The sequence below is a fragment of the Carettochelys insculpta genome, chromosome 11 (genome assembly GCF_033958435.1).
Source record: "Carettochelys insculpta isolate YL-2023 chromosome 11, ASM3395843v1, whole genome shotgun sequence".
NCBI lineage: Eukaryota > Metazoa > Chordata > Testudines > Carettochelyidae > Carettochelys > Carettochelys insculpta.
Genome location: NC_134147.1, coordinates 50,074,415 through 50,090,099, shown reverse-complemented (window position 1 = coordinate 50,090,099; position 15,685 = coordinate 50,074,415). Strand labels below are relative to the sequence as shown.

The following is a 15,685-nucleotide window of genomic DNA, read 5'->3' as shown; positions in this document are numbered from 1 at the left end:
CAGTTTGACTGTAAGCTATTGATAGCTACTGTTCGGTACTGTGTTTCAATATATTGTGCAACCACTTAATAGTAACTTCATTTACACTTTATTTCCCTACTCTGTTTATGAGATTGACATGTGAGGCTATTAAAATCAAGATATCTCTCAGCTCTTGCTTACCTTCTGTCCAGTAGGCTGGTAGCTGTGTCAAAGAAGAAAATTGAGTTGTTTCTGCATGATTGGTTCTCTACAAAGCCATACTGGTTTTTCCTTATAACCTTATTATCCCCTAGGTGCTTTCAAACAGATTGGTTAATAATTTGTCCCACTTATACTGACCAGTCTACAGTTCTCTGGTTTGTCTCTGCTCCCTTTGTGTTAATTGGTATAAATGACCCTTCTCAGGCCTGCTCGTGCATTGGGGCAGGATGACGGGGGCATCTGCCCCAGGCTGCGGAGCTCCTAGCTGTCACTACTGCAGCAGTGGCAGCCGGTGAAGCCCCAGGCACTTTAAATTGCCATTGGAGCCCTGTGCAGCTACACTCCAGGCACACTGAGAGAAAGGCACCACGAGCCAGCTGGCTGCCCCAGCCACGTCCCTTCTGGGAGCACAGTGCCACCCCTTATCCCCTGCCTTGTCCAGAAGTCTGGCAAGTCTGTTGACTCCTGTGGTCCCCGCTCCAGTCTTCTGGGACCTCTCCCACCCTCCATTCTCAAAGAAATTTGCTAAAAGTTTCTAGAATTGCTTTAGCTAGTTCCTTTAAAACCACAGGATGAGTTCCTGCAGGCGTGGCATGTTGAATATAGGTAATTTAAATATTCTTTAACCTCTTATTACCCTATTCTGACTTGCATTCCTTTCCCTTCGTTATGGTAATTATGTTGAGAATGTGGTCACCATTAACCTTTTTGCTGAAGACTGAAGAAAATAGGCAGTAAAAACCTGAGCCTTGACATCAGTTATTAGCACTCGTTCCTCACCAAATAGAGGGCCAACACTTTCCTTCCTCTTCCTCTTCCTCCTGATGTACTTAAAGAACCCCATCTTACTGGTTTTTACACTTTGCGGTGTAATTCATTTTGTGCCTTGGTCTTTCTGATCTTGTCCTTACACACTTGTACTTCTTCTTTTGTACTCCTGCTTAGCCAGTTGTGCACATTTCTCCTTGTAGCTTTCCTCTTGGATTGTTAAATTAGTAGACTCTAGATGGACCCATGTTGGCTTCTTAATGCTCTTCCAGCTCTTCTTTCACATGGTGGAGCCCGTAGTCCAAAGTTGCATGATGTCTCTTTGAAGAACTGCCCAGGACTCCTGTGTTCTTTCTGTTTTCCCCATGAGCCTTGATCTACCAGCTCTGAGTTTGTTCAAGTCTGTTTTCCTCATTCTATTGCTCTCACTCCTTTCTTCTCTTAAAATCACTGAATTTCTCATTTCGTAATCATTAATGATCATTCACCCAATTGCCGTCCACCTTCAGATATGCTATCTGTTCCTCTTCTGTACAGAATCACATCTAAAATGGCTGCACTTGTTGTTTTACCGTCTGCACTGAGAAGTACCCAGTACAGTAAATAACTTCTGCCATATTCCTTTTCCAACAGATCGGCAGTCCAGCAGCACTTTAAAGAGTAACAAAATAATTCATTAGGTGGTGAGCTTCCATGGGATAGACCCACTTCTTCAGACCACAGCCATACCGGAACAGATGGTTCTGTATGGAGTCTGTTCTGGTATGGCTATGGTGTGAAGAAGTGTCTGTCCCATGAAAGCTCACCACCTAATAAATTATTTTGTTACTCTTTTTAAAATGCTACTGGACTGCTGTTTTGTTTTGATAGAGAGCCATGTTAGTCTATATACTGTTATTTTTCCAACAGATGTCTGGGATGTTAATCTGGAATGACTCACAAGTTTTGTGTTTTTGCATATTTCTCATGCTTGTTCTAGAAATGCCGCATCCACCTCCACTTCGTGATTTTTCTAGAGTAGAACTGTTGCCATGACATCATCCCTCTTTTTGTCTTTAGCCAGGGTCTTCCAACCAGTCTGCCTCTCATCTCCTGCTTGACCTCAGAACAAATCCATATATTGTTGATACATAATGCAACATCTCCTCCTTTTTATCTTGCCTCTTTCGTGAGCAAGCTGTACCACTCGATGCAAGAATCCAATAAGAGACGTCCTGCCAACTGTCTGTGGTGCTAATAGACTTAATTTGTCTTGTCTACTAATACTTCAGTTTATTCTCCACGCTCTTCGCCTTTGAGTAAAGACATCTAAGATGTTGAGCAGATTTCCTGACTATTACCACTTTTGTTGCTCCTGTGACCCTATTGTAATTTGTTTTGTCTTCCCTCACCCAGCAGCATCTACTCTTCTATTGAGATTGCCTTTTTTATTCTTTCTTGTGGGCCTTTGTCACCTGCCCTCTTTGAACATTGTTTAAAGCCCTCCGTGTAAGTTTGGGAAGTTGGTGCATGAAGATGTTGTTCTGCTTCTCGTTCAAGTTCACGCCATCTCTTTCCAGGACACCTCCTTCCCAGAACAGCACCCAGAGGTCAGGGAAGTCACTGCCCTCCTGAATGTCCCAAAGATGAAGGAATGGCTGCACATAGGGTGTCAACGTGTCCCTCCATGGAGAACAGACACAATCCCACATCCCTGGAGTCAGTCATCTCGGTGTAGGGTCAGACAATACATGTGCTCATGTGGGTGAGCAGCAGGGGCTCCTGGTCAGAGGCATGGAGGAGCCTCAGCATCCTTTCAGAGACTGCAGCATGACCACTTGGCATCAGATGGCTGGAAGTCTTTCCCTCCGAATTTCAGTGCATGCTGCACCAAGAAAAAGGCAGTGTCTTCTGTGGGCCTGAGAAGCTGTCAGTATGTGACACGGCTGCCTCACTCAGTTTTGTCCAGCATGCCTGTGGTCCCACAGACAGTCCTCCAGCTTCACTTTCAGAACCCTCAGTATCACGGGGTGGAAGTGTAAGGGGCCTGAGGGAGGCATGAGAAGGCTTTAGTGTAGTCCCAACAGACACTGCTATAAAAGGTTAAAAAAAGTCTTCTCTGCAACTGTCATGCTACCTACAGTGTGCTCCATGCCTGGCTGACTACAACGTCTTGAACACCCAGTCAGTGGCCAGGTAGGTGACCATTCGTTGCCTTCAAAGGGCCCACTGACTTGAGGTGCCAGGCGGTGCTTCTGCCTTACCTGCGGCAGGGCTGTGAAACAGGTAACTGGAGTTCACCCAGAAGAACGCAGCAGAGAACCACTGTGACCCTTATCCAGGAAGTAAAGTTTAAGGTTTGACTGTGCTGTGTCTTCCAGGTACTGCTGATGGAGACACCCCAGATGCTCTCAGCTCTGCACTCAAAGGACCAGCAGTTTACAGCCCTTCTAGATACAGCTACCAGGTAAGCTCCATTATTGATTTCTAGTCATAGGCAAGCTTTGGAACCTGCTGTCAACAACTGTTCAGTTGGTCTAACAGCATGCAGTGTTCTTAAGTGTGGGTTAAGAGAGGGAGGAAGAAACCTTCGTGTTGTGACACTTTTTTTCTCTCTACCCCCCGCCCCCCTTCTCCAGCTCCTGCAGTCTGACAGTCCCCGAGCAGACTCCCAGGCCCTCCTTCAGCAGAGTTCCTCCCCCTACAGAGGACACGCTACTCAGTCTCCTGGGTACAGCTATCGAGCAGCTCCACCAAGAGCGGGACACACCCCTGCTCACAGCTCATCAGAAGCATCACTTTCGTCCACCTCCTATTCCAGCCCTGCCCATTCAGTTTCCACGGACTCCCCAGCTCTATTCACGGGGAATTCTGGGTATTACAGCAGCCAGCAGCACTCTGGAAGTAGCATTAGTAGCAGCCTTCTGAAGAAGAGTCATTCTGCTGCTGCCAGTCCAGCACAGCAGGTTGTTGCAGACCTAGTGTCCTTGGGGTCAGTTTCTCAGCCCTGCACGGGAGCATCAGGCTCCAGCTCTGCCCCCCAAAGTTCAAGATCCTTGCAGTCAGACTTGCGGACGATCAGCATGCCTAATTCTGTGCAGCCTGCTCTCCACCAGAGCTCCAGAGGGTCAGGGGTTTCCAGTTCCCAGCACTATCCACACCGTGGAGGAGGCAGTGTCCATCCTTATAGACTGCAGCAGCTTCAAGGTTCGGGAGTAAAGACTCAGACGGGACTTTCCTAGGACTGTCTGGATTCAAGGGGGACTGAATTGCCCATCACTCCTTCCAGCTGCCTCTGGAAGTGGCTTCTGGGCCAATGCTGGGAGCTTGCACCTGATGCTGGGGATGCAGGGAGTCAAAGGCTAGAGTGCACGAGTGAGACTTGTGAGCAGAAGTAGCTTCTGCCCCTGCAGTAGGATGCACATTTCTCTAAGACAGACTGTAGCGAAGCTGGGTACATAGAAAAGCAAGTGGTTCTAAGTGCAATGACTGTGGTGCAGCCTGTCTTCTGTCCATGCCCGTAGCCGTAGTCACTTGCGCAGTAAGGACATCTTAAGTATGAAAATAATGTAAAGAAGGTTTGGGGAAAGTTAAGCTACAATCCCAAAGCCCACTTGTAGGTCAGGTTCTCAGTGCACCTGGGAAGGTTTGCCCATTACAGTCATTCCAGGCACAACAGACCAGCACTCACACCACCTTTGGACATGGGTTGTGACCACCCCCTCTTCCTTTCAGACCCATGTCTGTTGTAACAGACTCCCCAGACCTGGACAGCTGGCACTGAGACTAGGAGAGTGAGAGGATGAGAGTTGCTGGTAGGGCAGAGAGGTCTCTGCAGGATGTAAACAAACAGGCAGTTCCTGTGAATGCTTGTCACTAGCTGGGAACCTTTGAGTTGGTGTCATAGGGAAGACCACCGGTGGAACACTATCCATTAGTGACGGGGTGGGGCCTAGTGGGGCGGCACTGTGGTATTGCATTGGAGGGCCATCCAAATTGGTCATGCTTTTAATGGGCTCTGTAAGTGGCTGTGGAGTTTGTCCTAGAGCGCATATTTGGTGGGACTCCAGGCCTGGGCAAGTTGGGTGCTAGAGGTGTTAAGTATGATACATGGTGAATGTGAGCCTTTGGGTTCATCCCACCTGTGGGTCCCATGTGCAGAGTGGCACCAAATCTAGCCCAGGTGGGGTGCACAGTTCGTTCAGTTCCGTAGGATTGCCAGCTTCTTTCTCACTTGTGTACTGTAATATCAGGCGTGTTTTTATTTATCTAATTTTGTACTCAGTTATAACCATATTAGGTTAGCTAATATACGACAGGTATAGTCCCTGGTGCTGCAGTGGGCCACCTTCTTTTCCTCTTGGACAAGATAATGCTGTGAGTCTATCTCCCTCTTTCAAATATACAGTCTTCTTCCTTTTTAAAGACTGTTACAAGTTCTCTAATTCACAATTGAAATCAGGTGTTTGTTCAAGTTAGGGGAGACTTTTAAACTATTAAAACAAGGTAACGTTCTTCAGCGGTCTGATGGAGTGTGTGTTGGGGATGGAACTTGTCACCTGGAGTTCAGGTGTCTCTGTATACTGTATAAAATAGGTGTAAACGTCACTCAGTTTAGACCTGGGTGTGTAGTCTCCCATTTCATGCTGTGTGCAGCATGGGCAGGCAGGCTCTGCCCTGCCTACTGGCAGCAGTGGATTTGGGGATGGGAGCAGAATAGCATGCGGAGGTTCCAGCACCTTGGCATGAGCAGGGTGCAGAAAGATGGTGCCCTGGAAAGCTCTTGGAAAGGAGGGGGCTGCAGCTTCTGACTCTCGTGGGGTTTTTACACCATGCTGTAACATTTGAACTTTCACAAGAGATGTAATAATTTTGATAATAAAAATACTTACCTTGAAAATCAACATTCTGGAGCTCCTCTTCCTGTTTTCAATGGCTTTGATCTCTGAGTACAGACCTAAGCCAGAGATTTTTATGCCTCCCTGTCCTGCTTTGCATCCATCGTGTCCAGTGCCCCCCCACCAGCCCTGGCGTGTAATGCATTGCAGGTGTCTTGAGAGCAAGACGAGACTGCATGTGTCAGTGAAGGAAAGCTGACAGTAGCAGAACACATCAGAGTTCTGGTTATCCTGGGTAGGTCACACAGCCTGCTCATTTGTCAGCTCAGCTGGAATATTGAATAAAATGGGATTCCTGAGCTGCTCCCCTGTTCCTAAACACCCACCATTTCATCAGCCCAAAGCAGCTCATGAGGTGTACTGGCCCAAACAGGGATTGCCTTGAGTCAATATTGTACTGTGACAAGCTGTAGAATTTTTAAAAAAACCACTGAAATGCTCATGAGATAGGATCCCCTGGGAAATGAAGATGAAGGGGAAAAGAGTTGAAGAGAACTGGCAGTATTTTAAAGCAGTCTTACTGAAGGCACAGGAACAAACAATCCCGCTGCATAGTAAGAAATGCAAACACGGTAGGCAACTGGTTTGGCTTAACAAGGATATCCTTAGGCGGCTTAAACTCAAAGGATGCGTACAAGAAATGGAAATGTGGACAGTTGACTGAGGAGGAGTATAAACATACGGCTGGAGAATGCCGGGCAGTAATCAAGAAAGCGAAAGCGCAATTGGAACTGCAGCTGGCAAGGGATGTGAAGAGTAATAAGAAGGGTTTCTACAGGCATGTGAACAATAAACAGGTTATCAGAGAAGGTGTGGGTCCGTTACTGGATGAGGGAGGTAACCTAGTGGCAGATGATGCAGGAAGAGCTGAAGTACTCAATGCTTTTTTTGCCTCAGTCTTCTCGGACAAAGTCAACTTCAACATGATGATTTGAGACGATGCAGTATGGGAAGGTGGAGGGCAGCCATCTGTGGGGAAGGAACAAGTTCTGAGCTATCTTAAAAAAAAAAAAAAAAAAAACAGATGTGCACAAGTCCATGGGTCTGGATTTAATGCACCTGAGGGTACTGAGGGAATTGACAGAGGTCATTGCTGAAACTTTGGCCATTATGCTTGAAGACTCTTGGAGATCAGGGGAGATACTGGATGACTGGAAGAAGGCAAACGTAGTGCCCATCTTTAAGAAAGGAAAGGAGGACAATCCAGGGGGCTATAGACCCGTCAGCATTACCTCAATTCCTGGGAAAATAATGGAGGGAGTCCTCAAGGAATCCATTTTGGAGCACTTGAAAGAGGGGAAAGAGATCAAAAGTAACCAACATGGATTCACCAGGGGCAAGTCCTGCCTGACCAGTCTGATTAGCTTCTCTGATGAGGTAACAGGCTCTGTGGACATGGGGAAGTCAGTGGATGTGATATACCTTGACTTCAGCAAGGCTTTTGATAAGGTCTCCCACACCATTCTTGTCCATAAGTTAAGGAAACATGGATTTGATCCTTGGATTATAAACTGGATAGAAAGCTGGCTTGATAATCAGGCCCAAGGGGTAGTGGTCAATGGCTCAATATCTGGATGGCGGTCTGCTTCAAACGGAGTGCCGCAAGGCTCGGTTCTGGGGCCGGTGTTATTCAACATCTTTATTAATGACCTGGATGAGGGACTGGATTGCACCCTCAACAAGTTTGTGGATGACGCAAAACTAGGGGTAGAGGTAGATTCCTTGGAGGGTAGAGAGAGAATCCAGAGTGACCTGGATAAATTGGAGGACTGGGCCAAAAGAAATCTGATGCGGTTCAATAAGGAGAAGTGTACAGTCCTGCACCTGGGGTGAAAGAATCCCAAGCATTGTTACAGGCTGGGGACCGACTGGCTCAGCAGCAGGACGATGGAAAGGGACCTAGGGGTTATGGTGGATGAAGGGCTGGATATGAGTAAACTGTGCCCTTGTAGCCAAGAAGGCTAACGGCATACTAGGGTGCATTAGGAGGAGCATTTCAAGCAGATCTAGAGAAGTAGTTATTCCTCTTTATTCGGCACTGGTGAGGCCACATCTGGAATATTGTGTCGTTTTGGGCCCCCCAGTATAAAAAGGATGTGGATTTGCTGGAGCAGGTTCAATGAAGGGCAACAAAAATGATTAAGGGTCTGGAGCACAAGACCTAGGAGGATAGGCTGAGGGATTTGGGCTTGTTTAGTTTACAGAAGAGAAGACTTAGAGGCGATTTAATAGCAGCCTTCAACTTCCTGAAGGGGGGCTCTAAAGAGGAGGGTGAGAAACTGTTCTCAGTGGTGTCAGATGGCCGAACAAGGAGTAATGGTCTGAAGTTGAAGAGGGAGAGGTGTAGGTTAGATATTAGGAAAAACTACTTCACCAGGCGGGTGGTGCAGCACTGGAATGCGTTGCCTAGAGAGGTGGTGGATTCTCCATCCCTCGAGGTTTTTTAGTCCCGGCTGGACAACGTGTTGGCTGTGATGACTTAGTGGGGGTTGATCCTGCTTGAAGCAGGGGGATGGACTAGATGGCCTCGTGAGGTCCCTTCCTCCCTGTGATTCTGTGACTTGGGAGGAATGATGGAGCAGCTGCCCATGTGGAACTCATGCACCTCTGGAAGGCAGCCGCTCAAGTCCCTGTCTGAGAATTAGGCAAATCCGGAAAGGAAAAGCGCATTTCTGCTTCTCTGACTATGGGAATGGTCAAATCCTCCAGCGTGCCTGATATACCTAAAGCAGCCCAGGCCTTCTAGTACAGCCTTCCCTCCCTTACTTATCATGTTCACCTCTCCTAGAGTGGTCCACATACCCTGCTTGATAGGCTTCAGGTAGAGGCGTATTGTCCATTAAGGGCACCCAATTCCTTCTCTGGGGCCAGTAACCTGAGGCCACCAGCCTCCCTAATCCAGTTTGGGGAAGGCTTAAGAAGGTCAGGTCTGGGCCAAAGCCAACTTTTCCCCTGTGTACATATGTTCCCAGCACACAGCATCAGCCTCTTCCAGCACCTAGCTCTCCATTCATGCCTCAGTTTCCCCCATTCCCTTCCCTTTCCTGTTGCTAGTGGCCAAGGGAATGCTGGGAAATGTAGTTTGTTCCCTACTCTAGGGCAAGCTCTCTAGGCAGGGGCTGAACAAGGAATTACAGCTGCCAGGGTGCCATGGGTTCTCCCCATCCTGCCCTGCGGGTTCCCACTGAACAACACAACAGAGAGGGAGGGAGAGAAATGGGATGAAATGGCCCTTCTGAGAGTGGCCCTGGTGCCAAGGCACATGTGGCCTAATGGTAAATCTTTCACTGAGGTTCCTGGGATTTGTCATTTAGAAAGAATGGCCCAGATCTGGGCGTCTCCCTCACATCCTCTGCCATGAACACTGATAGAAAGAACGAATATAGTTTCTCCACAATGGCATTGTTCCTGAGGGGGTTCCTTCGCATCTCAATTCCCCAGTGACCCCACTGGCTGTTTAGCCAGCTTCCTGCTTCTGAGTAAGGTGGGGGCTTGGGGGGGTTGTTTGTTTTTCTTTTGGAGTCACTGGGTAGCTGATCTTTACATTCTTTTTTTGTCTTCCCAATTTCATTTTCACACCACTTGCCAGAGCTTGGGCTCCTTTCTATTTTCCTCTCCAGGATTTAACATTCACTTTTTAAACAATGCTTTTTGTCTCCCTGTTTCTTTTTCATTGTTGCTTATCACATTTTGGTTGTCTTTATTATGTTTTTAAATTTTGAATATACAATTAAGTCAAGCTTTTAAGGTGCCATTTATGCTAAAGAAGTAGGAAACCAGACCAAACATCCATACAAGCCTGTTAGCATCAACCTTTAACCAGGGAGCAGGCTACTCGGGGAGCCCAGAGCAGTAAAATGCCTGCTCCTAAGTGACCAGAGGAGCTGTGGAACAGGAATTTAGTGATGGCGTCTCCGGGTGATGAGGGCATGATTACAATGTTCCTGCTCTCCTTTTCCATCTGCCTGCAGAGTACATTGTTATATGCACACCAGAAATGGAAGCAAAACCTGGCTGTGGGCGACGTGCTAATCAGCTGGGAGGCATTTGACCCTCTCCAGAGCAGCCACACAAGGGCACAGCTTACAGGGAACACTGCCCTGGGGGCACCTTGTCTGCCGTGGGTGTTCGTGGCAGGTCTTGCTGCTTGACTGAAATGTACTGTGACACCTGCGTGAGGGATCCTATGTTGAGCCTTGCCACCTCCTGGAGTACTCACTAATCTAGGGACTTAGGGTTTGGGACTGGCTGGGGTTTGGACTGGCTTCCTGATCCACCAGGGTCTATCCTCTGGGGTCTGGAACAATTCACAGGCTGCAAGTTGTCTCTCCGAGGGTGCCTAGCTTGTCCTAGGTAGAGGGTCATGCTGTCCCGATCCAGGCTCAGGGACCAGAGGTTACCGCTCATACACCAGTGCAGCACCAGAAGCTCCATCATTTTCTCAGAGGTGAGGACCTCTGAGCATAGTCACTTTTTTGCTCAGGTGGATTAAGTCAAGCAGGTGCAACTGTGGTGCTTTGTCCTCACCATATCACCATTCCTAGACACTCTGGGCTTGCAATGCCGTCGTGACTCTGGATCTGACCAGGATGTCGTCTTCCAGCAGGAGATTATGGGTGGGAGATTCCTCAGCCACACTGTAGTCGTCCTAGGCCTCTCCTCGCAGGAGCAGGGCAAGGAGGCTGGACTGCTGATCTTGGAGGCCAGGCATCTCACAGTGCCACCTTCTCAAAGACCAAGAGATACACCTTCATGTCATCCTTCCATGTCATTTTCTGCAGTCAGTGGCTGGCCTTTACAGTCCATGTCTCATTGCAGTTCTGTCTCAACTCTGTAAGGACCTTCAGCTAGTTCTGGCACTTCCTCGGCAGCCTGGATCATCAGTAGATAATTGGTTTACTGCAGCCTCCTGGTGGGTGGATGTCTGGACCTGGGTAGCATGCCATTAGGTCACTGTGGCTTGCACCTGTGCCTTGACTATGTTGTCCATCTTGGGGATTGGAGGGTTTTGACTCACCCTGAATTAGGTCCATGACACAGAATCGCACTCCTGGCACCATATGTGGCAAATGGCTAGTGCTATTGATCCTCATGCTCTTCCTCTGTGTGCTGGGGGCAGGTGCTGCTGCTTACCCCTGAACTTATTTGTCAATGGCTTTGTTAGTACCCAACTTTGGAGATGGGGGGGAGGTGAGTAAGGAAAGGGCACAGGTTCATGCTCTCTCACCCACTTTGCAGGGTGTCTCTTCCCCTATAGCTCTGATTCTCTGGTGAGCAACAGTATCCCTCCAAACTGCAGTTGAGTCTCCTTCCACAGACTGAGTGAAGCAGGGGTTTGTATTAGGTCTCCGGAAGGGCCTTAATTGGCCCTAGGTGCTCTAAATAGCCTGTTTCCTCCATTGACAGGGAATAAAACTGATCATCCTGGGCCTTATATACCTGTCATTTATCACTCCCTTGCTATCCACTGGCCCTACTGTATTGCATATCACTTTGTTAAGAAAAGTCACTGTCCAGCCCGGGACCCATGAGTGTTTGGTTGTAGCCATAGGAAGGGCGTTATTCTCCCTGGGCTGTACGAGAAAGTCCCAAAAAAACAGGACAAGACATAAGATTGGGGGTCCCCTAGGAGCTGCCTTCATACCCTCTGGTCCTCAGACCCTGTGTGTGTTCAGAACAAAGAGGTAAAGGTGACAGCCTGGTAGCAAAACACCCTAGTACAAACAGACTGGTTAATGCTAGTTTCAGAGGACAGGGGCAGGGCCTTTCACTTGTAACCAGATGGGGTATAACAGTTTGGCTTTGGGGCTGTGGCACTGGGCACGTACCTTCTGGATAAGGTGAAGCTGACACTGCCCGAGACTGGCCTCATATTACACCTTTTTCTGTATTATATTCCTGTAGGCTTTGAGCAATATATCTGCCTGGTCTTGCTTTATTTGGTCTCTTAAATATGTTTCATAATTAGGGCCCTATCAAATTCACAGCCATGGAAAACACGTCATGGCCTGTGAAACCTGGGCTTCCCCTATGAAACCAGGTCTGCTGTGCTTTTACACAGCACTCTACAGCTTTCACAGGGGAGACCAGTGGTTCCTAAACTGGGGTACATGGCCCAAAATGGTGTTGCCAGGAGGGTCACAAGGTTATTTGACGTGGGCTGCCCTTACTCCTACCCTGCCTTCGGTGTTGGGTGCCGGAGCGGGGCAGCTACTGATCAAGGGTACAGCTCTGAAGGCGGCAGAGCAGATATACAGATGGAAGGGCCAGGCCCCCCAGCTTACACACTGCAGCCAGCGGTGGCTCTGCCTTCAGATGTGCGTTCCCCGCCAGCAGCCACCAGGGTCCAGCTGCCCAACAGTGGGGCGGGCGAGAGGGACAAGGCCACTTCCACAGACAGACAGCAGCTGCCCCTTGAATGTCTGTCAGCCCTTCACGCCCCTGCGCCAGCTGTGTCACTGCCAGCGCCCTGCACACCGTGGCTGAGCGGGGGGGGGGGTACCTGCGCCTGCCGCCCTCCACCCACGCCCGGGCTGTCTGCTGCCTCTTCCTGCAGACCTTGTTAGCAACAGGCACCTGTGCCAGCAGCCCCCGCCCCCCCACAGCACCTGTTCCGCACAGCAAGTTCTGAGCCCCCACTACCGCCTCCACATCCTCCTGGTGCCACACGACGAGTTGTGTACCCTACCGCCTCCACCTGGTGCTGTGCAGCAAGTTGTGTACCCTACCTCAACCACTTCCACCTGGTGCCACACAATGAGTTGTGTACCCTACCACCGCCTCCTGGTGCCACACAATGGGTTGTGTACCCTACCGCCTCCACCTGGTGCCACACAACGGGTCATGTACCCTACCTCCACCACTTCCGCCTGGTGCCACACAATGAGTTGTGTACCCTACTGCCTCCGCCTCAGCCTGGTTTCACACAACGAGTTGTGTACCCTCCCTCCACCTGGTACCACACAACGAGTTGTGTACCTTACCACCACCACCACCTCCGCCTGATGCCACACAAAGAGTTGTGTACCCTACCACCTCCGCCTGGTGCCATGCAATGAGTTGTGTACCCTCCCTCCACCTGGTTCCACACGAGTTGTGTACCCTACCACCACCACCTCCACCTGGTGCCACACAATGAGTTATGTACCCTACTGCGTCCACCTCCGCCTGGTCCTATAACCCCAATTATGCATACAATATGATGGGGGCTAATTTAGCTACAACTAATCAGGAAAGAGATCTTGAGGTTCTTCATCAAGTGTCCCTGTGGGTGCTCCACAGTAGGTGTCGGGCTCGCCCGGCGCCGCAGATCGGAAATCTTCCAGCAGTTTCTCCTGGATCGTGCATGTGCCGGCGTGTGCTGCTCCCCTGCGTGCCCCCGGCCACGTGCGCGATCTGGTCCCCGCCAGTTCCTTCTCAACCGCCATCGGCTGCAGACAGAATCCGCTCAGGCTACGGCCAGAGTCAGATTAGATAGTGTTTCTACGTGTAAATTGTTGTTTTTTCCTAGTTAAAAAAAAAAAAAAGAGAGAGGACAAAGAGAATATCAAATATATAATAAAAAGAGAGAGAGGAGCGGAGAAGAAGAGTGGACGTGAAGGCCAGTAGGCTGCCCGCTGCCCCACAGGCCGGCGACCGCAATTTGAGTAAACAGGCACGGACTAAGTGCTAAGTACCCTATTAACAGTAAAAGACTCACCGCGATGGCCTCTTCAGGTTTTAAAAAGTGAGAGTCCTGCCGTGAAGCTATGCCGGCCTCCGATGGGCATAGTGAATGTATCCAATGCCTGGGGGAATCACACGTTACCCAGAAGTGTTCCCACTGTGCTAAGCTCACAGCCAGGGCCAGGAAAGACAGAGAAATGCATCTTAAAATGCTCTTGTTTGACAAGGCCCTCCAGCCGGACTTGCCGGAGAGGCCTCACCCAGAAGGGCCCTCTGGGTTCCACAAGAGGAAGGCAGCTTCTCTGACCCCCTCGGTGCAGAAACGGAGGAAGCTCTTGCCGGCGGTTTCAGCGAGTGGGACGGGCGGAGCACACAGCCCCCAGCCGCATACTCAGGCAAGCGGCAGCGCGGCAGCACACGTGGCAGAGGCTGAGCCTCCGGTTACAAAACAGCTGGCACGCGCAGCTTCTAGAGCGTCGGCCAGGCAAGTGCCGGAACCAGCAGCACCGACCACCGCGGCCCCAACAGTGCAGGTCCAACAGGCACGGAGCCTGCAGGCACCGGAGGATGTTAACTGCCCGGCACCAACAGCGGGGCTGAGATCCCCGGTGCGGGAGGGGGCGGTGCCAGCCCCACAGGGGAGGGGAAAGGCAAGAACGAAAACTCGGCACCGCAGCCCTTCTCCGGACAGGGCTGCGCTGCTACTGACAACAAGCCCTCCCCCTGTGCTACATACGCCGCCCAGAAGGCCTGGGTCTCCACCAGCCTATCCAGAACCTCCTTCTCCATTCCTCCAACCAATGGCACCATGGCTTGGGCCACCTTCACCTTTTCTGGGATTGGATCCCCTGGAGTACTACCACAAACCAGTTTCACTGCTATCTGTGTCATCGCGGAGGTCTCGCTCTCCCAGACGTCGGGGGTACACACCCCAAGAGTGGTCCAGGTCTCCATCCCCGGACCCGTGCCCGTGCTGCCATGGTTGTTCTTATCATGCTGGACACAGACACCCCAGGCCTATGCCCAGGGGCAGGTCTCCCCCCCCAACCGTCCAATACCTCTGTGGACACTCTCGATTGGGGATGGAAACACAGTTATCTCAAAGGGAGTTAATTTCAGAACCCTGAGACTTTCCTTCACAATCCTCCAGCGATCAGGTGTATCATCAGCCGCAGGAACCTGAGAGTTCGAGGGAGGTTTATCCTAGTGGTTCCTCCTCATCCTCCCCAGATAAGGCCATGGCCCCCGGGGATGTCGCTCCCCCGGATGACCTCAAACAGTTTCAGGAGCTGTTTAAAAGGGTGGCTTTCACGCAAGGCATTCAAACGGCAGAAGTGCAGGAGAAACATCACAAACTCCTGAAAAATTTGAGACCCCCAGCTTCATCCAAAATTGCTATCCCACTGGATGAAGCCATTATGGAGTCAGCCACTACCATATGGCAGACTCCGGCCTCCGCTCTGCCTACGAACAAGAGAGCGGATAAGAAGTACTTCGTCCCAGCAAAGGGCATGAAGTTCCTCTTCAGTCACCCACAACCAAATTCTTTGGTGGTCGAGTCATCCCAGCAGAGGTCAAAGACTTCTCAGTACAAATCGGGGGGATCAGACAAAGATGCCAAGAAGCTAGAGCTGTTTGGCAGGAAGGTATATTCCTCTTCCACCCTGCTACTGAGAGTGGCAAATTATGCGGCACACCTAGCGAACCATAATTTTGATGATTACTCCAGGCTTACTTCTCTCATGGATTCACTTCCGGAAGATAAGAAGCCGGTGTTAAAGGCAATTGTGCAAGAGGGCTACGCAGCTTCGAGAACGGGAGTCCAGATCGCCCTGGATGTGGCAGATACGGTGGCACGCTCAACGGCTACTGCAGTGGTCATGCGTAGAGAGTCTTGGCTTCAGACATCGGGTATCCCGAGGGACCTACAGGCGAAGATCATGGATCTTCCCTTTGACACGCAAAAGTTGTTTGCAGACTCAACCGACTCAGTCCTCCACTCTAGTAAGGACTCGAGAGCTACACTTAGAACCTTGGGTATTTATACTCCTCCACATAGGAAGAAAAAATATTACCCTCAGCAAAGCCGCTACCCGTACCAACCACAGCGTGCGCAGTATCAATGGGGCTACGATCAAGGGCGACATCAACAGCAGCAACAGTACAGAACTCCCAGACGACGTTCTCAACAA

At 50.1% G+C, this 15,685-nt stretch overlaps 1 protein-coding gene across 7 annotated transcripts in view; it reads left to right on the top strand.

Annotated features, from left to right (window-relative positions):
* SETD5 (SET domain containing 5) overlaps positions 1-5,830 on the top strand; it is a 193,227-nt gene extending 187,397 nt beyond the window's left edge. For 5 of the 7 annotated variants that reach the window (XM_075006096.1, XM_075006095.1, XM_075006092.1 and 2 more), the window contains 2 exons: positions 3,312-3,397; positions 3,570-5,830. In XM_075006096.1, coding sequence (XP_074862197.1) covers positions 3,312-3,397; positions 3,570-4,172 — 689 coding nt within the window. In that variant the 3' untranslated portion in view covers positions 4,173-5,830. Of the gene's footprint in view, positions 1-3,311; positions 3,398-3,569 lie in introns of those variants that run through there. The other 2 variants (XR_012647042.1, XM_075006097.1) reach the window with 2 other exon arrangements.
* Positions 5,831-15,685: the final 9,855 nt, after the last annotated feature.